Source organism: Anabrus simplex, chromosome 4 (assembly GCF_040414725.1).
Source record: "Anabrus simplex isolate iqAnaSimp1 chromosome 4, ASM4041472v1, whole genome shotgun sequence".
In the NCBI taxonomy this organism is placed as follows: domain Eukaryota; kingdom Metazoa; phylum Arthropoda; class Insecta; order Orthoptera; family Tettigoniidae; genus Anabrus; species Anabrus simplex.
Genome location: NC_090268.1, coordinates 141,969,427 through 141,996,735, shown reverse-complemented (window position 1 = coordinate 141,996,735; position 27,309 = coordinate 141,969,427). Strand labels below are relative to the sequence as shown.

Below are 27,309 nucleotides of genomic sequence, written 5' to 3'. Positions count from 1 at the left end.
AACTTAGCAATCATGAAGCGCACTGTAGACCCACCGAAGTGAGTGTAAGTGCGGAAAGCTACCCCTCCACGTTCCGGAACGCGTTCTATTATGACGCGGAGCGGATAAATTTCGAGTTGAAATTACTCTGTAACATACTATTGTTTTAAATGTAAAGGCAGTTTTGAATTAAAAGTCTGAATTTCGGTAATGGGGCCGACATTGTACTTCGAATTACGAATTATCCGTATTTCAAATTAAACAATTGAAATAACATGCAAAACTGTATCTCATGTTTCCGGGAACGAGAGCTTCTTCGAATTAGGCGGGATTTTGAATTAACCGATTTCGAATTATCGAGGTTCTACTGTACTTCTCACACACGAAAAGCAAGGCGAAGACATTTCTTTAAGGTAGGACATTATAAAATTGAAACCGTAGACTTACCATTCTCAGTACGTTATGAGGCCTAATGTGTGGTAAATTGGTCATTTGGCTGTGTTTTCTACAGATCTGTTAACACAATACACTACATATCTTTATATTATGTTCATAAGTATACCAGTGAAAGATAGGAGTGTTCAGATGGGTGAAAATAATAAGAAAGAAGTCTTCTTTCCATGTGATAATAGTAATCCTGCATGTACGTGTGCTGCATATTTATCAAATTTTCATTTTGAATTTGCACAAAAACCTGATGTGATAAGGGAAAACTGACTTCAGTTCCGGAATCAGCATACCTGAAATATAAAAGATCACTATGTAAACTTCATGCGATGATCGGAAAGTTTGAATTCACAGGTCAATAACTCAATAAACAAGCTATAGTCATTACTGGAGCTTATCCAATTCTTTACACATATCATTTATATATATACAGGGTGAAGCGTAATTCGCATACTCGGCCGTCGCAGCGCGACTCCTCACATGCCAGCAATAAAAAAATGTCTCTTACAAAATTTCGTCTTGCGAGTATATCTGGTAGAAAACGGACGTTAAAGAGTAGTAATCTGGCAACACTGTAACCATATGTCGGATAACTACCGCTGTCAGCACGCCCACATCGTGCTGTACAGTTGGTGCAGTGGGTAGCGTTTTTGGTTGGCATGCAGGAAGTCGATGGTTCGATCCTGGGTTGAGGCGCATTTTTTATTTGCTAATTTCCATCTGACATTACCTACTGTAATACAGTAAGACACCGTTTCTGAGGTCACATGTATCCTACATTTACAACATAACAATCATCATCATCTGTTTACCCTCCAGGTTCGGTTTTTCCCTCGGACTCAGCGAGGGATCCCACCTCTACCGCCTCAAGGGCAGTGTCCTGGAGCTTCAGACTCTTGGTCGAGGGATACAACTGGGGAGAATGACCAGTACCTCGCCCAGGCGGCCTCACCTGCTAAGCTGAACAGGGGCCTTGTGGAGGGATGGGAAGATTGGAAGGGATAGGCAAGGAGGAGGGAAGGAAGCGGCCGTGGCCTTAAGTTAGGTACCATCCCAGCATTCGCCTGGAGGAGAATTGGTAAACCACGGAAAACCACTTCGAGAATGGCTGAGGTGGGAATCGAACCCACCTCTACTCAGTTGACCTCACGAGGCTCAGTGGACCCCGTTCCAGCCCTCGTACCACTTTTCAAATTTCGTGGCAGAGCCGGGAATCGAACCCGGACCTCCGGGGGTGGCAGCTAATCACGCTAACCACTACACCACAGAGGCGGACACAACATAACAATAATAATAATAATACATTGAGATACGTACTAAACAGCATGCGGTTACCAGATGCAACACGCAATGTTGAAAGGCAGAATTATTGGGATCATGGTGATAACACATACAAATTGTAACCGAGTTTGGACATTATTCGCAGAGCACGTTGCTAGGCCTACTGGTAACGTAAGGCCCTAACGAATTGTAATGGACCTGATCGAGGCAAGAATAATAGTTGGTACTAATCTATGGGACCATTGGAGAATGGTACAAAGAAAACAGGTTTCACATCTAGTAGATGAAGTGGTGCGAATAAATTCACACCCACGACGTGGAAAGGGCGCCTTTCAAAGCTGACCAATGAAAACGATTGTTCGTCCATTTCTAGGATCGTAGTATGTAAGTGCGAATGGTTTCTAGAGGACCCGCTGCAATCGCTGTTAACGATTAAGATGCCAGATACCATACCACCTGGACTACATTTACGAAATAAAAAACATACGCCTCAACCCAGGATCGACCACTCGAACTCCTGCATGCTAACCCAAAACTCTATCCATTGCACCAACTGTACAATACGGCAATGACCTTCTGACAAGAGGTAGTTACCCTACATATGGTTACAGTGTTGCCAAATTGCTAATCTTCAACGTCGTTTTTCTGCCGGATATACTCGCAAGATGAAATTTTGAAAGAGACATATTTTTTATTGCTGGCATGTGAGGAGTCGCGCTGCGACGCCCGAGTGCGCGAATTACGCTTCACCCTGTGTATATATATATATATATATGAAAACATAAAGGTCCAATAATATTGCCTTGAGGAATTTCCCTCTTAATTATTAAAAGGACAGATAAAGCTTCGCCTACTCAGCCACCCATGCAGTCACTCTTTCTTCTAGTCCAATTGCACTCATTTTTGCCAGTAGTCTCCCATATCTACACTACCAAAGGCCTTAGATAGGTCAATCGTGATACAGTCCATTTGACCTCCTGAATCCAGGATATCTGCTATATCCTGCTGGAATCCTACAAGTTGAGCTTCAGTTGAATAACCTTTCCTAAAAACGAACTGCCTTCTATCAAACCAGTTATTAATTTCACAAACATGTCTAATATAATCAGAAAGAATGCTTTCCCAAAGTCTACATACAATGCATGTCAAACTGACTGGCCTGTCATTTTCAGCTTTATGTCTATCACCATTTCCTTTATACACAGGGGTCACTATAGCAACTCTCCATTCATTTGGTATATCTCCTTCATGCAAACAATAATCAAATAAGTAGTTCAGATATGGTACTATATTCCAACCCAAAGTCTTCAGTATATCCCCCAAAACCCTATCAATTCCAGCTGCTTTTCTAGTTTTCAACTTCTGTATCTTACTGTAAATGTCATTGTTATCATAAGTCAATTTTAATACTTCTTTAGTAATCACCTCCTCTACATGGACATTATCCTTGTAACCAACAATCTTTACATACTGCTGACTGAATACTTCTGCCTTTTGAAGATGCTCACAAACACACTCCCCGTGTTCATTAGTGATTCCTGGAATATCCTTGGAACCTGTTTCTGTCTTAAAGTACCTATACATACTCTTCCATTTTTTCACTAAAATTTGTACGACCACCGATTATGCTTGCCATCATGTTATCATGTGGATCAATGGTAAAGTGTCGGCCTCCGCATCCCAAGAGAGCGGGTTCAAACCTGGCAGAGGTAGATGGATTTTTGAAGGGCGGAAAAAAGTCCATTCGACACTCCATGTCGTACGATGTCGGCATGTAAAGATCTCTGGTGAGACATTTGGTGTTTACCTGACAAATTCATTAAATCTCAGCCACAGACGCCCAAGAGAGTTTCGGTTTACTCGGTCTGCCATCTAGAAGGCCTAGAGTGTAATGGAATGTCGAAATTGACGAGCAGATAGCCAGATGGCGTCAAATTGAAAAGTCTGCACACAGTAGCTGAGGCCAAACCATTATTATTATTTTCCAACCTGCACCTTCTTCTCAGTCTCTTTATTTCTCTGTTGTAATATAGTGGATCTTTACCATTCCTTACCACCTTTAAAGGTACAAACCTATTTTCACATTCCTCAACAACTGCTTTAAACCCATCCCAGAGTCCGTTAACATTTTTATTCACCATTTTCCACCTATCATAGTTACTGTTTTAAACTCCCTCATGCCAGTTTTATCAGCCATATGGTACTGCCTAATAGTCCTAATTTTATTACTTTCCTTTCTTTCACATTTATTTTTAACTACTACAAAAACAGCTTCTTGATTACTAATACCATCTATTACTTTGGTTTCTCTATAGAGCTCATCTGGTTTTACCAGCACCACATCCAGAATATTCTTCCCTCTAGTTGGTTCCATCACTTTCTGAATCAGCTGCTCTTTCCATATTAACTTATTTGCCATTTGTTGGTCATGCTTCCTGTCATTCGCATTACCTTCCCAATTGACATTTGGTAAATTGAGATCACCTGCTACTATCACGTTCCTTTCCATATCGTTTCCCACATAACTGATTATCTTATCAAATAATTCTGAATCAGCATCAGCGCTACCCTTTCCCAGTCTGTACACTCCAAAGACATCAAGATGAGAGCCTTACACCTAGAATTTCATGTCTGTCATCTTTAACTTTTTCGTAGCTTACAAATTCTTCTTTCACCAGAATAAATACTCCCACTCCTACCATTCCTATACTATCTCTACGATACATACTCCAGTTCCGTGAGAAAATACCTGCATCCATTATATCCAGCTGCTTTTCTAGTTTTCAACTTCTGTATCTTACTGTAAATGTCATTGTTATCATAGGTCAATTTTAATACTTCTTTAGTAATCACCTTAAATTACTTAATTCTATTCCTTTCTTTACAATACAGTAGAACCTCGATGTATCATTCCCGGAACTGTCGGCGACGATGGAATAGGAAAGGCCTAGGAATTGGAAGGAAGCGGCCGTGGCCTTAATTAAAGTACAGCTCCGGGATTTGCCTGGTGTGAAAATGAGAAACCACGGAAAACCATCTCGAACCCACTATCTCCCGATTACTGGATACTGGCCGCACTTAAGCCCGAGAAGAAAAAGGGCTTACGTCCAATGTATTAAAGTAGGACATAAGTCCTTTTGCTTCTCAGGTATGGAATTATCTTCCTTCCTATTCCTGATTATGCTATCAGACTGCATCTGCTATTCTGTTCTGCAGAAAGACTGCAAATATGCACTTGCCTGTCAAGATCCTCCAAGTTGGAGTCGTCAATCTCCCAGATTGCACCCCATGTATGTTTGCCCTCCTCTGGGACAATAGTTGCTGCACACCCCTTCCACCGATGAGACCAATGATTGAAGTCAAGGCGGTAACCCTATATGAGAAAATGTAGATGCAAAATTTGTTGTTAGAGCAATCCAGCAGCCTTACAATAACTGGCAAGAAGCATCGTGGAATGGACCTAGCAGAATATAATTAGCTTACATAGACTACAATATGATATGGGAAACATAACAAAACCCTGACAGTGTAGCAAGTTGTTTAATATTTTATTAAATTGTAGGTTTTCAGCAATTGTGAGATGGGAAATGGCTAGGTTGGGAAGCTAACACCCAATTTCTGGAGAGAAAAATGGCAAGCCAAGGAAAAATATTTTCAGGGCTGCTGACAGTTAAGGTTTGAGCCCACCATCACCCAAATTCAAGCTCACAGCCACATGATCCACAGCACATAGCCAACTTGTTACCAGGATTCAGCTAATAGGTTGTACGAAGATGAAATTCAAGTGAATTTAATCAAAGAAGTATGGCTTTTAGTGCCGGGAGTGTCCGAGGACATGTTCGGCTCACCAGGTGCAGGTCTTTTGATTTGACGCCCCTGGGAGATCTGCGCGTCGTGATGAGGATGAAATGATGATAAAGACAGCCCCTGTGCGAGCAAAATTAACCGATGATGGTTAAAATTCCTGACCCTGGTGGGAATCGAACCCGGGACCCCTGTGACCAAAGGCCAGCACACTAACCATTTAGCCATGGAGCTGGATGATGGTTGAATGTACTGTATGTTACACAATATTGAAGTTAATAATTATTCAGTAAAATTACTTTCAGTTGTTGTTAAACATGCCACTATTATCCACTTCACACATAATATACTTTTCTGTTAAGAACCATCCGTTGCATTAGTCTTTGATTGTGGAATGATGACTGACACTGCAAGGAGCTGAAGGTCACACAGAAGAAAAACTAGTCTTCTATACAAAGTAAAGTGGTAAGTTTGCTATAGACACGGTCTACTTTAACATAAAATAAGGTTAAATAAATACAAGTAACATTTACAGTTCCTTTCACTATGTCGCAGTCTACGAGTAGAGAACCTGTTTCTTACCCCGAGTCTTTACGTTTGATTCCTGACTAGGTCAGGAAGGTTACGAGGGCTGATTTACGATCTGCTCAACCTACGTGAGAACAATTGAGGAGTTATCTGACAGTGAAAGAAGGACCCAGTCAAAAGCCAAGAATTATGACCAAGAGAATTTGTCGCACTAACACTGCATCATTTCATAACCTGCAGGCATTTGGACTGAGCAGTGGTTGCTTAGTAAGGCCAAGGCCCATCAGGGTTCTAGCACAATGGGGTTTGGTCTAACACTATGTCAATAAGGAAGCTTTGTAGACTCAACGGAGGATTTAACTTATTCACAAATTGAACATTCAAGCGGCTGTCTCCTTAGCTGATAGATTAGCGTAGTTGCCTTCGGTTTAGATGAGGTGGTGGTGGTGGTGATTACTGTTTTAAGAGGAAGTACAACTAGGCAACCATTCTCTATATAACACTAAACAGAGAGAAAAATGAAAGGGATCCAACACTTCGAAAAATGAATGTATCAGTCAAAGAAAGACAAGGGCCACGAAGGGCATGAAAATGCAAGACTCTCTAGGTCCCGAATGCTCTAATACCACTGGGGTCGGAAAAGAACAAGAGTTGACATGGGTAGGTCAGAGAGGATAGATGAAAGTGAGGAGCCTAGCACAAGTAAGTGGAAGCAATGCCAGATCAGCAGAGAGCCCTGTGGACACTAACTCACGCTGCCAACTGAAGAGCCCCAGGGGCCCCTTTTAGTCATCTTTTGTGACAGGCAGGAGATACTGTGGATTTTATTCTACCGCCCTCCACCCACAGAGGGATTCGGTTCAGAGGGTCCTGGGTTTGATTCACCGCAGGGAGTGTGTGTTTGTGTGTATCTTAATACATATTACTTCATATACAGTATACACAAAACATCATACTACCAACCACCACAGACACGCAATAGTGAATACATCCCTCCGTATGGGGTCGGCATCGCGAAATCCAACCATAAAACTCAGCCAAACCCACTTGTACTACTGACCCCAAATAATTGGAAAAAGGGCAGAAAGAAGAAGAAATCTACAAGTGACTGCCCCAGTAGAATCTCTATATCTTATTAAAAGGGTACATCATTCTTCTTCTGCTTTTGAATAGGCCTTCTTAGGATCATGCTTGTTCAATCAAAGGGCTTTGCCCACAACTTTTTCAAGGATTAGTTGAATAGGAGTAGGAAAAGTCCGGCAACTTCTCTGATCCTTGTTTTGATCACGAAGGTTTCCAAGATCATTATTTATTAAATGATAAGAAGACATTTTTGCTACCATATGTATGTACGTTCTTAGTCCTGTTTCCTCATACGGCGTTGGAGATGAGGTGAAATGAAATTAATATGGCATGTCTTTACAGCAGGATGCCCTTCCTGTCACCAATCGCAGTCAAGGAGCTAATGATGAAATAAATGATGGTGAATGAAATTAGGTGAGGAGGGGGAGGAGGAGGAGTAAGGAACTGACTGTGACCTATGAACAGAAAGCCATTCTCAGGACAGCCGACCATGGGGTTTGAAGCCACTCTCTCCTGAATGCACAGCCTGGCTTCATAGCTGTAGCATGTTAACAAGTGCTGCCACTCTGCTCGATATTTTTGTTACCATATGAATAGCAGGTATATAAATATTTCTCAAACTACAAGTACCATAGTGAAGCCCTTCCTTAAAAAAAGTTTAATAATAGGCAAATGTTATTTGCTTTATGTCCAACCAGCTACTTTTATGGTTTTCGGAGACACCAAGGTGCCAGAATTTAATCCCACACGAGTTCTTTCACATGCCAGTAAATCTACCGACATGAGGCTGACGTATTTAAGCACCTTCAAATACAACCGGACTGAACCACGATCAAACCTGCCAAGTTGGGGTCAGAAGGCCAGTGCCTCGACCATCTGAGCCCCGCCTTTAACAAAATTAAAAAAGCCTAGGAACTGTATTTAATCAAGGTGACATAGTTCACTGCAGCATGGAGAATTACTAGCATTAACAGAAGTTTAGGTACTTAGTGAATATCCTGAACATGAGTTATGCTACAAAGATTAAAGGATTTAATTTAACTGCCTCCTAATTAATGTGTTGCTATTATGATAAAGCACACCATTCAAGTCTTTGTGTCTGCAGAACTCTACATTTTTAACTATTTAAAAATAAGTCTCATCAGGATTGATCCACAGCAATATGAAATAATGGGAATTGTCTAACAAGGCGGCATTCCCTACTCGTCACCACCGATTTTGCTCAAATATATAGAACATGCAGGGCTTGGCTAGATATGAAAGTACCCAAAGTGGGAACTACAGATGGCCAAGCGTATAGAAAATAAAAATGTTGACACGGTTCTCGCACAGTATAAGCCACTTACGTTGGTGCGCACGCGAACAGTAGTTGGCGTAGCGGTAAGAGCTCGGACTAGTAATTCGATGGTCGTGGGTTTGACCTACGTTATAAAAATTGTGCAAACAACAAATAATAGAAAGTACGGAACATTGTACCACTGATAATAATTGATAATCTTCTTTATAAATGTAAACTGTAGCTTAGAAGGTCAATATAAAGTTTAAATTTACCGCTATAAAGTTGTACTCGGTTTAACCGAGTAATTACGTCACAGTACTTGCTCCGAACCGAACCGCTCCGTCCCCACCACTAATCCTGAGTTCAATTCCTTGTTGAGTTGGGGATTTAACCTTAACTTGTTAATTCTGATGGCTCGGCAACTGGGTAGAATTCAACATAGGTAGGGCCCCCTCCTCACAGACGTGCATGTCGCCTATATGGTGACAACTTAAAAGATCTTCACCAGGCTTCTCTAAGGCCACACACCATTAATTATGATGCCAAGATCATTCGGAGTTTCCTGCAAGAGCACCACGTGCAACAGAAGTTCAGACTTGAATCTGATTGAACAAGCCTAAGACCAACTGGAGCAACACATCTGAGTGTGAAATCCACCACCCCCAACAATGCAAGATCTTCCAGGCTGTAAGGTAAAAGCTGAAGTGCCCACACGGTGGTGTGCAAAGGTATTCAATCTCTCACACTAACGCACACACCAGTGCACTCCGCGAGTCTTGATAAGGAGTATGAAAATATATGATAGCAACATGTGAATGTAGACCTATAGTTCAGAAGTAAATAATATCATAATGTTATTGTTTTTACATCCCACAAACTATCTTTTTTTAAATTCCACAAACTATTTTTATAGTTTTCCCAGATGATTAAATTCCAGAAATTTTGTACCATAGTTCTTTCATGTGTCAGTAAATCTATTGTCATGGGGTTGGAATATTTGAGCATCATCAAATACCACTGGACTAGCCAGGAGTGAATCCACCAACACTGACTCGGAAAGCCAGTACTCTTCTGTCAAGAGTCGCTAAGCCCTGCATGAAAGAAATAATTTTCAAGAAACAAGAGTTTGTTATTCTGTAGTGTATACAATGTAATGTGTGCACAAATTGTGTTTTTTTAAAAAACACGTTTATTCTTCTGTTGAATCTTGATATTTTCAGGGACTACCTCAACATTTTTATCTTCACAGTATGAAGAATCTCTAGGTATTTCTTTGTCACTGGCCAATACAACTATCCATATAATGCTGACGTCAAAGGTTAATTTGAAATTCTTCATCACTCTCTGATCCAAAGTTCAGAACAAGTGAGGAGCATTAGCTGTGTTGGCTACCAGCAGAAAAATCGTCAACTATGGGTCTAATAATAATGCTACTTGCTTTACGTCCCACTAACTACTTTTACGGTTTTCGGAGATGCCAAGGTGCTGGAATTTTGTCCCGCAGGAGTTCTTTTACGTGCTAATAAATCTACCAACACGAGGCTGACATATTTGAGCACCTTCAAATATCACCGGACTGAGCCAGGATCAAACCTGCCAAGTTGGGGTCAGAAGGCCAGTGCCTCAACCGTCTGAGCCACTCAGCCCGGCAACAACTATGGGTCTTGGACAGCAGTAAATAATGCAACTCCCAAAGGGCATCAACAGCTTTGAAGGTGACTTTTTTTTTTCCTTTTCTTTTTACAATTTGAAGTACAGTACACTCGCTGGCAAAAAAAACTAAACACTACGTATTTCAGACAAAATTTAATGTTAGTCCAATTGAAACATGGTAAAAATCAAGTATTATGACATTACAACAATACGGCAATATATCATAAGTTAATTAGCCCACCTGAGAAGTTTCAGCACAATAATTGATTAAAATTGTTGATCGTGACAATCACAACAGTCCACCAACACAAATTTGGAAGTGTTGAAACCTGGAGCTCTGCAGTTTCGTAAGCAGTCCAATTGTCCACGTTTTCAACATATTTCCATTGCCTCAGTAATGGGTATTACCACCTCTAGCCGCAGTTACAGCTGTGATTCGATCAGGCGTGCTCAGGATGCAATCTCAAATGTTCTCGAGGTATGAGCTCCCATTCCGGCTGGAGCGCAGTCCGAAGTTGAGCCAGTGTGTCAGGGGAACGACTCGTAGCACGTTTCCAAGCATATCCCAGACATGCTCTATCAGGTTTAGGTCGGGACTACAAGCAAGCCACACCATGCGCTCAAATCCGACTTCATCCAGGTACTCACGAACACAAACGGCAACGTGTGAACGAGCATTGTCATGCATCAGGATAAAGCTCTCACCGATGACAGGTGCAAAGGGCAGTAAAATCTCCTCAATGTATTGGTGGGCTGTCAAGACTTCCATTCTCAACTAACCCAAGCTCCTCATGTGCATCAGTGGTAATCCCAGCCCAGACTATCACAGAGCCTCCACTGAACGGTGTCCTTACGGAGAAAGTACAGGGTGAATGTTTCCCAGACCTACTCCATGCTCTCTCCCTCCCAACCGGTGCCCTCAAACAGAATCTGGATTCATCTGTCAACAGCACTGAACTCCACTGCTCCACAGTCCAGTTTTAACGCGCGTTGGCAAACTGCATCCGAGAGGTGCGGTGTTCATGTGCAAGCAGGGGTCCTGTGGCAGGCCTCTTAAACTCTTAAATCAATCCTCATTCTTACTGTTCTTTCGCTGATGTTTGTGCCCCGTACTTGCTGCAAACACTTTCTGGCCTCCATAACTGATGTGTGTCAATCACAAAGAACTTGCATTACAAGAAAGCGATCATCACACTCGGTAGTGCTTCTCCTATAACCAGAACCAGGCCTCCTGTGCAGATATTGTCCTCTCTGTACATGTGACAACAACACGTACCTCTAACATCCGCTACTAGCATTTTCAGGTGAAAGAGCCATTATGACCTGACTTGGAAGTGAGACTAACTTTTGTAGACAAGCAGTAATCTCCAACAAAATGAGCAGCATGAGAATTCATAGCAATAAACCTTAAGGCACCTGTTTGTGGTTATTCTTGTCAAAAGGCAGGAAACGGCAGTACCGGTACTGGTGTTGTGATCGTAACGATCAGTAATGTTTATCAATTATAGCACTAAAACTTCTCAAATGGGCTAATTACAGTAACTTACGATACATTGCCATATTGTTGTAATGTCATAACATTTAATTTATACAAGGTTTCAAATGGACTAACATTAAATTTTGTCTGAAATACATAGGTTTTTTTTTTTTTTTTTTGCTGGCGAGTGTATTTCAGATTGATCTTATAAGGTATATAAGTTATAAGGCTAAGTTTGATTAATATTGTTCAATGTGGCACTTAAGTAACCTATTATGTTGCAAGTGTAATTAACATCAGCAGTGGGTGGGTGGGTCGGGAAGGGGGATGAATCTGAAGATGCAGACCGAGTTTAGTTCCTGAATTTTATAGGTTTTTAAAATTTTGTTTTATGTCACACCGACACAGATAGGCTATGTCTTATGGCGACGATGGAAGGGGAAAGGCCTAGGAAGTGGAAGGAAGCGGTCGTGCCCTTACTTTTATAGGTTTATTGCTAGAGAAAAAAAGGGGGGAAAAATGAGGTTAACCTAACTTTTCAATGTTTTTCCTGTCCAGTTTTATAGGCCTACTTGGAGATATCAGAAAAATGCTGGCTTGTAAAGATAGAACTAAGTAATCTGATATCATTACCTCGAGCTTCCCTATTGTTCTTCGTACTGCAGAAGGATTATTTATATGGATTCGTTGAGCAAGTAAATTACTCCCATATGCAAAGTACAAGAATTTGCTGGCCATGACTGGAGGACGCCAGTTATTTCCACTTCCCTAGAACATAAAATACAACCATTAACACCTACGTACTGTACATGAAAAACAATGAATTCCGTAACAGCAAGGCAAACGTGTTTATAAGCGATCGATATGACGATACACAGTAATAAATGCACTAGTACGTAAAAACATCAACAGTGGATACCTGTGGTACCAAAGAGAATGACGATACGTAGATGGGAAATAATGCAAAGGACACTTGCAAACCACAAGCGATGAGTGATAACAGTAATTATATGTGTAATGACAACCTAAGCATAACCATTATTTTTAATGACAGCTTCACTTCACCCAACTCCGAACTGTAATACACGACACTGTTCAGTAGCAATGAGCTGATGAAGACGATCAGATGTTTTGTTGCTTGCTGTGGAACATTTCAGCCTCATTATCACTTCAAAAGGACACATTATGTAACTCTAATTCGAAATTTCCACTTGTAGAAAATTCAGTCGATAAGTTCAAAATACAGAAACACTCATGGGCGACACAGAACACCAATATACAGAGTACAAGTGAGAAGCCAGGAAAACGTGTTCTTTGTACTGTTGACTTCCTTGAACTTGGTTATGTGCTCATTGGAAATGGGGAAGTCTGGGAGTGTGTAAAGCAAAATGGTGTGATTGTTTGTGGTTTATAAATGTCTGGAGAATTGAACCTTTAACATTTAATTTGGTGACCCCGACGTGATAAGTATAACTGTACGTGCCACAATGGAGAATTTGTGTGAGAAACGGAAACCTGTGGGGATATCATTCACGAAAACCTCCCGACTTTTACTAGATGAGCTAAATGAAGACGTGTAATAACGGAGATTTTAGGTTAATGTCCGTAAAATTGGTACAGTTATTTCAAGAACTTTCGATGTTAGATGAGCAAATACTCGACTTGGTTTTGCAGGAGGAAGGGAGTGATAAAAAATATGAAGATGAGTATACCAATATACCAATACTGAAGAATATAGGGATAAAATGGACACTGAGATTCAGAATAGAAGCACACACCTAGAGGGGTATTAATCCAGCCCGGGGGCCACTACATTTGTAATGTTATAAGTGAGTGGAAATTAATGCAATCTTACTTGGAGAACGTCTGAGAGGCGAGATGAGTTGATTAAATTTAGCGGTGACATAAAGGACTGGCTTTCCTTTTGGAGTCAGTTCTGCAGAATTCATGAAGATGAAGACATAGCAGCAGAAGACAAATTCCAGTACCTGATCCAGACGACAGTTCCAGGAATAAGAGCACGAGAAAAAACGACAGCTATCCACCGACTGCAGAAAACTATCAGAAGGCAGTAGACGGACTGACTGAAAGATTTAGTAAGAAGGAGTTGCTGACAGAGTTCTATATCAGAGAGCTCCTAGGTTTGGTCATAAAAAATGCCACCAGTGTGAAAGATAAGGGACATACTTTACAACTGTACGATAAGCTTGAGTGTTACTTAAGAGCGCTGGAATCCATTGATGTGACTTTTGACAAGCATGCGGCAATTTTGTCTCCACTTGTAGAATCAAGCATTCCAGAGGAGCGTTTGAAAATCTGGGTGAGGAGTAGTTCAAGTGTGACTCAGGCAAGTGATTACAGTGAAAAGTTGAAGATGATGTTAGAATTTCTAAAGGCTGAGGTGGAAGAAGAGGAGAGGATAATGTTAGCTAAAACTGGGTTTAAATTGACTCATAGTTCAGTTAAAACCTCAAATGAAAGGAAAACAGAGGATGAAAATGTACCTACTGCATATAATCTGTTGACTGGTAAAAAACAGAATGCACGATCAAATGTTTGTGTATTTTGTGAAAAATTTCCTGAGAGTAAGGAGTGTTTTAAAGCGCAAAGGATGTCTCTTAGGGAAAAGACAGAAATGTTAAAATCTAAACGGGCTTGTTTCAGATGTTTAAAACCCGTACACAGGTCTGTAAGGTGTAAATTCTCACTAAAATGTTTGATCTGTGGGAAAAAACATTATCCGATAATGTGATCTGATCTGCCTAGAAATAACGAGAAACCAACATTGTCAGAAGAGAATAGGAGGGAAAATACGAGTGTCGTTGGAGCAAACCACTCTTGTTCTCCAGATGTCCTGCTGCAGACTCTACCGATAAGGGTAGTCAACGTGTAGTAAGGGCGGTAATGGATACTGGATCTCAGGGTTCCTATATTCTAAAGAAGACTGCTCTGGAAACGGCTTGTTCTTGTGTTGGATATGAGAATCTGATACAAGTTCTGTTTGGGGGAATCTCGTCGCAAAGACAAGTACAAAAGAGATATCGAGTATCACTTCAGAGTATGACAGGAAATTATTAATGTGAGATTGAAGCCTTAGATCAAGTTTCTATACGTGGTTCAATTTCTCGCATTAATCAAAGCGTTTGCCTGCAAGAATTAAAAGAGAAAGGCATTGTAGTCTCTGACACTGGAGCTGGTCATACTACTATTGAAATTTTAATTGGAGCTGATTATGCAGGAAGCTTGTTCACGGGAAATATGGTAGGACTACAATGTGGCTTAGTGGCACAAGAAACTCGTCTTGGCTGGATGATAATGGGATCAACAAGAAATACAGGGCATGGTAACACGGCTAACCTGGTAACATCCTTACTAACTCATAGTGAAGATCTGGCGAGACTCTGGAGGTTAGATGTGCTCGGGATTACAGATCCAGCAGACAGAAAAAACAGAGAGGAGGTGGAGTTAGCAGTTCTGAATCATTTCAAGAGAACAGTCGCAGTTAAGAAAGATGGTAGATATGAAGTCTGCCTATCCTGGTGTGAAAGAAGAGAGGATCTTGAAAATAAGAGAATGGTGGAAGAGAAAAGACTTGCATTGATGACTTCAAAACTTGTCTCCGAGAACAGATACGAAGAATATCATTCAGTACTACAAGACTGGCTACAAGAAAATATCATTGAAGAAGTTGATGATAATAATAATAATAATTTCGTGTGGCTATTTCTAGCCGAGTGCAGCCCTTGTAAGGCAGACCCTCTGATGAGGGTGGGCGGCGTCTGCCGTGTATAGGCCCCAACATGCTGGAACTTCTACCATCCATCCTGCTGCGATTTCGAGAAAGGGAAATAGGAGTAGTATCAGATATAAAGCAGGCCTTTCTGCAAATCTCTGTGAACGAAGTGGACCGTCATTGTCTGAATTTCCTTTGGTGGGATGATTACGCTACTAGGAAGATTGCGATTTTTCGCCACTGTCGCGTTGTATTTGGTGTAAATTGCAGCCTGTCCATTCTAGGAGCCGTTATAGAGCATCATCTTGATAACTGTCCTGCTGGGTACCATGAAACTGCAGAAAAACTCAAGCATTCATTTTATGTGGACAACTGTGTTGCTTCAGTCAGTTCTGAAGAATAATTAAACTGTTTTATTTAGGAGGCTTCTCTTTTGACGGCCATGGCGAAGTTTGAGTTAAGAGGTTGGGCGAGTACTGCACTAAATGAAAGCGATGCGATTCAAGAAACCATACTGGTACTCAGATTACTATGGAACAGAATAACTGATAGCCTGTCTTGTGTAGGGAAAGTACAAAATATAGAGTCACCTGTAACAAGAAAAAAGGTTCTCGGAAGATCTGCAAAGAAACTTCGAAATGTGGTTGGAAGAATTGCATTGTTTGGCTGATGTTGAAATTCCTAGACGATTTACTTCGAGCAGCGATCGAACATCGTACACTTTACATGTCTCCTGTGATACTAGTGCTTCAGCCTATGCTGCTGCTGTATTTTTAAGAAGTGAAAGTAATTGTGGGACGACAGTGCAGTTGTTACTAGCGAAGTCACGAGTTGTGCCGGTGAAGAAAGTAACTATGCCTAGACTAGAATTGTTATCTTGCTGCATTGGTGTGCGACTGCTAGTCACTATAAAGGACAGTTTAGGTCTCATGGAGATTCCTCAATATTGTTGGACTGATTCGACTATTGTATTGAGTTGGATTAGGAGGGATGGAAGATGGGGAACCTTCGTAGAGAACAGAATAAAGGAGATACTAAACTTCACACAAAGAGATGAGTGGAACCACGTTCCTGGAAAACAAAACGCTGCTGACTTGCCGTCACGAGGATGCTCGGCTAAAGAAATATTAGAATCTGCCTGGTGGGAGGGACCAGAATGTCTAAGGCTACATGAGGAGGAATGGCCCAGTAATATGGCTGTGGACAAAGAGTCGTCTTGTCAGGAAGAGGAGAAAGGGGTAGTGATGACAATTGGTAGTTCTACCTCATGGTTTCTGGAGTACTTTTCGAAGTATACCAAGATAGTGAGGATGGTGGCATGGATATTCAGATTTGTGAAGAATAGTGCAAAACAAACAAATGAAAGATATGAAGGAAAGCTGACAGTGCAAGAAATAGAAAGCGCTGAAAAGAAGCTTATACAACTGGTACAAGAGGAAACGTTCACGAAAGAAAGGGTTTCTAGTTTGAAATCTCTATGTGTCTTCAAGGATGCAGGAGGAATTCTGCGGGTGAAGACGAAAATTGTGGAAAGGAAGGACGATGATAACTTCAAATGCCCCGTTGTCTTGCCAAACAAGCATGAGCTTTTGATTCAGGAGGAACATGAAAGACTGCTTCATAGTGGAACTCATATACTACTAGCTCCCCTGCGACAGAGATACTGGATCCTGAAAGGTCGAAGAACTGTTAGAAATGTGATTACATCGTGCAAGAAATGCAGACGACATGAAGGCAAATGTATGGTTCCAGAGGTACATTGCCCTCTCCCAGGAGATAGAGTGAAGGACGCATCGGTGTTTGAAGTTGTGGGAACAGACGTTGCAAGTCCACTAATCTTCAAGGGAGGACAGAAGTCGTGGATTGTACTATTCACTTGTGCCGTGTATAGGGCAGTTCACCCAGAACTAATAACCACTCTGTCAACAAATTGGTTTATTATGAATCTTCGTAGGTTCATTGCCCGAAGAGGAAGGCCAAAGATAATTTACAACGACAACGGAAGCAACTTTGTTAGGAGTAATAACCTGCTCAGATCCATTGACTGGAGAAAGATAGAAGATAGAAGAAGATGCCTCGTTGCTACGAACTGAGGTTTCGCTGTTACGGAGTAGGCCTACATGTCTACACCATCGCAGGCTTAATTCACGTATTTTCTCTGTGATTGGGGCAACCTTAAACTTCTTTCGCACAGCAACGTTCCTGATATGGTCTACTCGAGTTAAGCCATTGGACCACCGCAGCATCTTCATTTTTATTGCGTGAAGTGCCTGTTCATGCTTCGATGGTGTAGGCCAGCATTCAGCTCAATCAAGGGCCACCGGTCTAATCACTGTGCGGTAGACTGTAGATTTTAGATGCAGTGGAATATTCTTATCGCACAGGACTCCAGTAACTTGACGCCATTTCATGCATGCGGCACTGACTCTTGTCTTGACTTCGGGAATCGTACTGCAGTCTGAGGTGATACATGACCCTAGGTATTTGAACTGGGTCACTTTATTAAGTTGAATCCCACACAAAGTGATCGTCCCATCAGTTTGGTCACCGCATTCGAGGTACTCCGTCTTCTTTAGATTTCATTTGATCCCAAATTCTTCAAGATGCATCTTTTAATCTTCTACTTGCTGTTCGAGGCTCTCCCGTGTCTCATTAGCTAGCATGACATCGTCCACGGATGCCTCGTCTAGAGGTAATTTATATGAAGAGTAATGGGGAGAATGCTGATCCTTGACGGACATCAACATTGATTTTGAAGGTACCGGACATTCCTAATCCACGGTAAAGTTAGGCTAGGTGACGCTGTTGGAAGTAAGAAAATTGAAACCTTTGCCACAGAAGCCTCTGGATTGTTGCTATTACAATTTTTAAGAATGAAACTGAACATGTGCGTTGACAGACTTGGAATTAGTAAATACTGTAATTAACGAGTAAGCCGATGTATGGAAAACATCCGCGAAAAATAATAATAATAATAATAATAATAATAATAATAATAATAATAATAATAATAATAATAATAATAATAATAATAATAATAATAATAATAATAATAATAATAATAATAATTTTTGGTCCACCTCTCTGATACATTGTTTAGTGTGATTTGCTCACAACCCCGGAGGCCCGAGTTCGATTCCAGGTTCTGCAACGAAATTTGAAAAGTGGTGCGAGGACTGGAACGGGGTTCACTCAGCCTCGGGAAATCAACTAATTAGAGGCGGGTTCGATTCGCACCTCAGCCATCCCCGAAATGGTTTTCTGTGGTTTCCTCCTCCTTCAGGCAAATGCCGGGATGGTACCTAATTTGAGGTCACGGCCGCTTTCTTCCCTCTTCCTTGCCTAACCTTTCCAATCTTCCCGTTCCTCAACCTGAAGGCCCCGCCCCTGTTCAGCGTAGCAGGTGAGGCCGCCTGGGCGAGGTACTGGTCCTACTTGTCAGTTGTATCCCCGATCCAATGTCTCACGCTCTAGGATACTGCCCTTGAGGCGGTAGAGCTGAGGTCCCTCGCTGAGTCCGGGAGAAAAAACAACCCTGGAGGATAAACAGAAAATGAAACGAATTATTATTACTTTAATGTATATTAGAACCTTGACCACTCTCTGATAGGCTGTGTGGAGATGTGTTACATGATGCAGAGGACGTGGTGATGAAATTGGAGACAAGCGCGTCGAATGTGTAATTGTGAAATTACTTCTACCTACAGTACCTAGCACTTCCCTGTGTAGGTTCTGCTTACATATTGCTTAACTCTCTCTGTCCTCAGCTGTTATATATACTATGAAGAATACAACGCCACAACAACAAAGGATTGCTCTTGTTGTATGGCCAACAGCCCCATTACTCTAACGGGCTCTCGACAATGTTGTAAGAGAGACAACATATTATGGTAGATGCTAAACGGGAGATGAAAAATCAGGTTGTAAGTTTCACCAAAATGAGAAGTCCTCACGCTTTAAATTACCGTGTTGTTGGGATGAAAAGTACCTCATGGGGATCACTGTAACCACTGCTTAATTTCGGCCGGAACGACGTTCTGGCATCTCCCGTGGATTTTTTTTTTTTTTTGCATAGTGTTTTTAAGGGATTTGCTTAATAAACATTTACTGGAGCATAGTCCACACGCTGTAGTATGAACTCTTTCTATAACTTGAGCTCAGCGTATATTTTAGAAATATACTCATTAATAATAAATATACAAAAATGTAGCTTTTTAGTGGTTAAATACTGTAGTAAAAGTTTTAAAAATACCATGGATATTATTTTATTCCATTAGTTACATTTAGTAGCTTATTTATTTATTGACAGTTTTCATAAAACTTGTGTCTTCTTTTTCACTCAATATTACAAAAGTTAGTCTACAACACAATATGACTGAAGAATATTACATATCACCCGTTGCTGATATTGCATTTTGTGGTTTTAGTGTTTTGATTATAAAATATTATGTTTTAAAACCTGAATTTCAGAAAAGTATTTAGTAACTTAAAAATGATTTCTCATTGTAAGTTTTTCCACAAGTTTTCAAATATCGACCCGGTCTAGAAAGCCAAGAATAACGGCCGAGAGGATTCGTCGTGCTGACCACACGACAACTCGTAATCTGCAGGCCTTCGGGCTGAGCAGCGCTCGCTCGCTATGCCAACGCCCTTCAAGGGCTGTAGTGCCATGGGGTTGGGTTTCAAATATCGAAAATTGTGACTTTTATAGGTTGGGGTATTATTATTATTATTATTATTATTATTATTATTATTATTATTATTATTATTATTATTATTATTATTATTATTATTATTATTATTTACCAGACCCTCTAGAAAATTATTGAGACGTAAAGACGTATAATTACTAACTGATAGAGCCAGTGGTAAATATGTCTCAATAATGAAACCAGTTACAACTTACAGAACTGTTTTAAATAGGTTATCACCCAGTGAGTTAAGCTAATAAAACACAATATATTCTAATGTTTTGCTATAGCTGTGCTGTGCAGTTTTCTTGCCCTTCTGATTTTACATCTTCTTCAAATAAACAGAAACATATTGAGACATATAAATATTTACAACTAATTTAATACAATTATCTTCCTGTTTTAATTGATACAAAGCCTTTCTAAGCAACCCGTTACACGGATGTTCATATTTAATTTTGTCATTTCACGAGTGAGTTTGAAACCTCACCTTTTAACTCCCTCTGGTTTAAGAGCTTGAGTTTTGTGAAACATAACACGTTAGCGTTTTATATACTGTATATAGATTTTTGTATTTAAACTCTGGACCGCAGTCTCCCAACATGTCGCCATGAGCACCTCAACACACAAAATATATACATAAATACACTCACAAACTACCGCTGGAAGACTCCATATTTACAAAAACAACAACAACAAAACAGTGGGAAACCAAAAGCGAGGACCAAGCTACCATTTGTAGTTCGTCCGTTGAAAGTTCATTATAAAGCATGTATATGGATGAATACACTTCACTGTCTCTGTGAATCAACACAACTTGCATATTCTCATAATTGGCACTTATTATATCACACACATACTGTACCTTTATAATACTATGTTCACTGACTCTAACTCTTGGTTTATTTAAAGATACATTCACTTGAGCAACACACGTTTGCTGTTCCAGAACATAAATTATGGAAAGTCTGAAATACAGCACTCCATAGCTCTAACCAGCGTATAATACCAAGCCGCCACAAGCGATACAATACCAAGTGCCTAGGCACTCCACAGTTTTAGGTTATTATCAGACTTCAAAAACATGTTAAGACCACGTTCCACAATAGTTACATCCCATCTCCTCTGCTGTTTGAAGTCAAGTCCAGTCCAGTACCAGAAGTTGTCCGTTCTCGCTGTTTGATCACATGCCTATATAGACCTGAGCTTTCTCCTTCCCTCACATGATACGTCGAGATTGATCCTGGCCATCCAATCACGAGTGGATCCTCTTGTCAAGACCACACCCTAAACCTCTTCCGTGTCACAAGACCATAACAAGGCCACCTCATCGGACTTTGGGATGTCCGCATGACCATAACAACATCAACGGACTCTGGGGTGTTCCATATGGCTCATACGAACTTTCCAAGTTGAAAATAACACTGCTTTCCCACCACAAAACAAATTGCTCATATCACATATGGAGGCATTCCAGTTTTAAATATTAAGAACAAAATATACAACCCAAATACGGACAATAATGACAATGATAATATTAGGAATAATGACAATAATGTCTCCTGCTTCTGAATACAGTGCAAAGGTGTGATATATGTATTATCACAACCTATTTATAACGAATGCTACGGAGAAGCACGCGTCCACTAGTAAGTCTATATTTCCATGTTGAAAATTTGTTCTCTGTATATGTTATGGACAGCTGTTACCTGTGGCGTCGCTCGCGTGGATTTGGTAATTTGATCAAAGTAATCGTTCCTCGGTATTGGACTAAGACATTATCTGAAAAACCTTATACAAAAACTCACCGAAAAGTTGAGCTTCATTTAAGCCAGAACCTCTTTGTAAATCACGTTTTTGGTATTGCCTTTTAGGGTTAAGATGACCAGGCTACCGGCAGAGCTAACTTTGGAATATGCAACATGGAACTCTACATGTGAGAAACAGTCCTCCCTCAAGTCGGAAAAAAGTACGTGCTTCTTTATTTTTAAAGGAGATTCCAAGTACCTTTTTCACATCTGTAACATCTTCAGTTTTTGAGATATAAGTATCCCCATAAAAATAATTCATCTCCTTTATCGGTCCTTTCCCCACCCTTCACCTAAGTGGATTGTCCGAAAACAAAAAATGCGTGTTCGTTTTAAAAAGAGATTCAAAATACCAATTCTTACGTCTGTGACGATTTTTTTAGAAGTAACTATTCTCATAAAAAGGACGCAACCACTTTTTCATTTATTTCTAACCCCTTAAGCGGATTTTCCAAAAACAAAAAATTACTTGTTTCTTTATATTGAAAGGAGATTCCAAATACCAATTTTCACGTCATTAAACTGTTATATTTTTTTAGATATAGATATAATTTTAAAAATTCATCCCCTTAGTGACGGAATATCCAAAAATCCTCCCTTAATGAGCGCCTGCACTTTTATATAAATGTTTATCCAAAATTTCATTTCTTTATGTCCAATAGTTTTGGGTCAGCGTTGATGAGTCAGTCAGTCAGGACATGTTATTATGTATATATTACCTACTGTACAGAGGCTATATGTTTTATATTTATGTACTTTTATTATCATTATTTAATTTTGTGGTAATTCACAAAATTGTCAAAATAGATACAACCGAAGCTGCAGATTCTCCCTAGATAAATTCTAAAGCTCTCGTTGCGCTGCTACGGATAAAGTGCTCGTGTCTTTAGGTCGTGCTTGTGTTCTCGGCTTTCGTGTAAGGATCATAAATCCATCACCACTAATCTGCATTTAGGGCAGTCAACCAGGTGGAATATTCCCTATCCGTTGTTTCACTGGTCTTTTCTTACATAACTGCAAAGAAATAGGAAATTTGTCGAACTCAGACTAACCTTTTAGTTGATGTTCAAACCTATGTCATTTACATCCACTTCATGAACACTGTCTAGTACAAATTGTCCTGAACTAGCATCAGCAGACTCTGACCGTCTTGCTTGTGCTGCAGAATCTTCTGAATCAGTGGAGACTTCTTTGTTCGCTGCTTCCCTGTTCACTATTTTTTAAAGGTATGACCTTATGGTTTCCACTTTATTGCGTGTCTTACTTTCATTCATCTTATGAAGAATTACCAGAAGCAACTACACAAAATAAGGCGGTCATCAGTGCTTCATGAGATTTCTTCTTCCCTCCATAAAATATTTGTAACATTTCTCTTTCCTGTAATGCTATTCTTACCTCCTGAATGGCAGTGTCAAGGGTACGCTAGCATGTCTAATTTTGTTACAGAGAGCGTGTCTCCATTTCCAGAATTCTTTATACATTGACTGACCGTCGTTAAAGATCACAGAAGGAAGTTCTTCACGGAGTCTCCTTTTCATATTTTTGTCTGCTTTCTTTTTTTATTTTTACAAATATTGAAATTTAGACGTCAATAATTAATTACTGAAACTATTTTGCCAAGCTCACAGAACCAGTCCCTTCTGTGGGTGGGGGTAGTAGAATAACACCCACGGTATCCCCTGCCTGTCGTAAGAGGCGACTAAAAGGGGCCCCAGGGGCTCTTTCATTTTCATGCCCTTCGTGGCCCTTGTCTTCCTTTGGCCGATATCTTCATTTTTCGAAGTGTCGGACCCCTTCCATTTTTCACTCTGATTAGTGTTATATAGAGGATGGTTGCCTAGTTGTACTTCCTCTTAAAACAATAATCACCACCACCATCTTAACTTGGGAACGTGGGTTGGCGACCACGGGTCCGCTAGCTGAGTCCTTGCATTGGTTCCACTTTCTTGTGCCAGGATCCTCACTTTCATCTCTCCTACCCGACCTCCCTTGGCGAACTCTTGTTCTTTTCCGACTCCGACGGTATTAGAGCACTCGAGGCCTAGGGAGTCTTTCACTTCCACGCCTTCGTGGTCCTTGTCTCTCTTTGGCCGATGTCTTTATTTTTCGAAGTGTTGGATCCCTTCCACTTTTTCCTTCTGATTAGTGTTAAAAAAGAGGATGGTTGCCTAGTTGTACTTACTCTTAAAACAATAATTACCACTCACAGAATCGGAGTTGAGAAGTCATTGAGTAAATGTTACCAAATTATTTGCAAGGAATGTCTTTTAAGTATTTCCTACTTGTAATCAGGCCTTTGCTGGCGAGACCTAGTGTTTAGACTGCACTATGCCTTCTGGTATGGGCTAGAACAAATTTGTTAGTTTACCTGGCGAGTTGGTCGTACGGTTAGAGGCGCGCGGCCATGAGCTTGCATCCGGGAGATAGTGGGTTCGAATCCCACTGTCGGCAGCCCTGAAGATGGTTTTCCGTGGTTTCCCATTTTAACACCAAGCAAATGATGGGGCTGTCCCGTAATTAAGGCCACGGCCGCTTCCTTCCAACTTGCCGTATGGCATCGTCGCCATAAGACCTATCTGTGTCGGTGTGACATAAAGCCACTAGCAAAAAAAAAAAAAAAATGTTAGTTTCATTTCTCTCAGTCTCATTTCGGTGTTTCTCCTGTTGACCTGGTTGATTGGGGCGCACAGTAAATAAAGTAGAACACTTTTTTTGGCTTTGACAGTATGAAAGTGATGCGATTCCTTATGCAAACAGTCCTTGTTATGAATGGTGTGACAATATTGCACACAGGGTCGGCTGGTACGAATATTTCAGTGGGCTTGGCGACTCCTGGCCCATTGAGGAAAGCAACGGGAAACCACCTCACTCTTAATTTACCTTGTACGCCTTTTCAGTGATGCCTAGGCCATCCTTCGGGCTGACTACACAATATACAAACTTGTAATCGTTACTTTGTACAAAATCTAACTTTTTCTCGTAATTAACTTGCAATAAAATTGTAATCGATATATTTTACAATAGTAATCGATGTTCTTCGAATTGAAGCAGAAACGGGAAAATATGCATTTTTCAGTTCTACTAAAACAGAACCAGTAGCTTTACCAGTCGTAGATGAGGTATTTTCTTAACTCTCCAGTAGGCTACTTCGTAAGTCATCAAACAATGTCCATCCGGGCTGAGGATGTTCTTAAAATTAAACACAGAAATTCCTTCAAGTGCCCCTTTTTAGCAAATGAAAAGATGTACTTTCTCCCAAAGGGTCAAGAGAATTTTAAGTACCAATTATTTTGTAAAGTAAGTGACAAATTATTGGAGATGCTAAAAGTCAGTAAGCAAAATAGAAATTATGGAAAAAATATACTCAGTGGCCAAAAGTCATGAGAAGACACTAAATGTGATAGTAATAATGAGTTGCTCCTCCGAGAGCCACAAAACGGCAGCTGTACGGCGAAGCATCGACTCTACAAGGTGTTGGAATCGTTCTGGAGGGATCTGGACCCACGTATCTTGCACTGCTACTCACAATTGGTCTTGTGTAGGTGGTGTGGGGTTCGTGTAGCGTACACCAGCATCGACAGCAGTGGCGTATACTGGTCTGAAGGTTTGGGCTACCACTCAGCCTAGTAATACACAAAATATTAAATTACATTTTTTTTAAATTTTATCTTCGTAGGTGGATCAAAAGGTTAGTTGCACTAACGCGCCGCAGCAGCGCGCTGTGTGTCGCAAACTGGGCAACGCGGAGAAAGGGACAGACACAGCCCACACGTCTGTTAGGCAGGTCGCTGTGGTGTCTCGTCTAGTAATGTGTGAATAGCGGCCTAATGCAATGGCGCGTCAACTGGACGTTCACTCCAAATATGAGATGCGTGCGACAATCCGATTCCTATGGGCCAAAAGGAAGAATTGCACGGACATTCATCGTGAAATTAGTGGTGTGTATGGGGAGCGGGCCATTTCCTGGCAAGGTATCGTAAAGTGGTGTCAGCAATTCGAAGCCGGACGCACGGATATCACGGACAACCATCGCGAAGGCAGGCCTGCAACGTCCAGGACCCGTGCAAAGGTGAACAGTGTGAATGCGATCATTAGACAGAACCGGCGCATTAAACTGAGAGAAATCGCGACGCAGCTGAACATGTCGTATGGCAGTGTGTTCGCCATTGTTCACGAGGACCTTGGATATCGTAAGCTGTGTCAAAGATGGGTCCCACACGTCTTCTCACCGATGAGCACAAGGGACAACGTTTCCAATCCTCCCTGGCATTTTTGCAACGCTATGCCGCACACGGCAACGGGTTTCTGCGGCGAATCGTCACAGGCGATGAAACGTGGGTCCACCACTTCACCCCCGAAACGAAGCGAACATCAATGGAATGGGTGCACCCCTCATCACCACCACGAAAGAAGGCCAAGGTTCAACCTTCAGCCGGTAAGGTTATGGCGACAGTGTTCTTTGACATGGAGGGTTTGCTGCACGTGGAATCCATGCCGAAAGGAACGATGATCAACGCGGCGTCGTATTGTCAAACGCTGCACCGGTTGCGTAAAGGGATTAAAGAGAAGCGCCGGGGAAAATTGAGCGGCGGTGTGATTTTGTTGCACGATAACGCAACACCTCACAAGGCCCGCCAAACGAGAGAACTGCTGCAGCGTTTCAAGTGGGAGGTCTGTCAACATCCACCCTACAGTCCCGACCTAGCGTCATGTGACTTTCATCTGTTCGGTAAGCTCAAAACGGAGCTCGGTGGTCGACGTTTCCAGACCGATGAGGAGGTGAAGGCCGCTGTCTCTGAGTGGTTGCAGAACGCTGGAGGAAATTTCTATGCATCCGGCATCGACAAGTTGGTTGTGCGTTCGCAGAAATGTTTGGAGTCTTTTGGAAACTATGTTGAAAAGTGACGTTACAGTGTATGTCGTTATAGTCGTGTTGCTGTTGTATAGGTGGTGTAATAAATGGCCATAACTGCGAAGTGCAAGTTATTTTCTGATCTGCCCTTGTATTTATATGTAGAGTCGAGGTTTTGGATGAAAATTCCTTGATGATGTCGTCATTGAAGTTGTAGTCGGGCCACTTGCGAAGTTTATGAAGAGAGGACTTTTCAGCTGACATTAATACCAAACCGCACGAATGTTCTTGTTTCCTGCGTTGAACGGCAGTATGGCTTTATTCTCTTCAACGCAGAAAACGTTCTTTCACAGATGCTGAAGTTGCTGGTATTGCCACTGTTACGGGGTACCGTGGTTTACAGCGGTGAAAGAAGGTGCGAGCATGAATGGGTGGATATACGAAAATTGAAAGATTGATTTAAAACTTTAAAATTGGCAGTGTTATTTCTTTCCCTTTTTTCTTTTCTCTCCTCAGATGTTACCTTTTAACAAAACAATTCGCTAAGCGAATAACAAAATCTCAGGTACAACAATGATCTCGAGACGTAATATTATGAATTCATACAACAATTAAACAACATTAACAATACGATATTGAAGCTCCTACCCTGCCAATGTGACAAGAGCGACCACTGCTCCATTCAATAATATCT

The 27,309-nt window shown here is 41.1% G+C and overlaps 1 protein-coding gene across 6 annotated transcripts in view; it reads right to left on the bottom strand.

The window, feature by feature from the left end:
• The window catches only part of LOC136871707 (gamma-glutamylcyclotransferase), an 82,424-nt gene that overhangs the window by 5,755 nt on the left and 49,360 nt on the right, over positions 1-27,309 (bottom strand). For 2 of the 6 annotated variants that reach the window (XM_067145226.2, XM_067145227.2), the window contains 2 exons: positions 12,165-12,299; positions 4,947-5,080 (listed from right to left, as the gene is read on the bottom strand). In XM_067145226.2, the coding sequence (XP_067001327.1) occupies positions 4,947-5,080; positions 12,165-12,269 (239 nt within the window). In that variant the 5' untranslated portion in view covers positions 12,270-12,299. Of the gene's footprint in view, positions 1-4,946; positions 5,081-12,164; positions 12,300-12,450; positions 12,839-13,386; positions 13,453-13,519; positions 13,640-27,309 lie in introns of those variants that run through there. The other 4 variants (XM_067145229.2, XM_067145223.2, XM_067145225.2 and 1 more) reach the window with 4 other exon arrangements.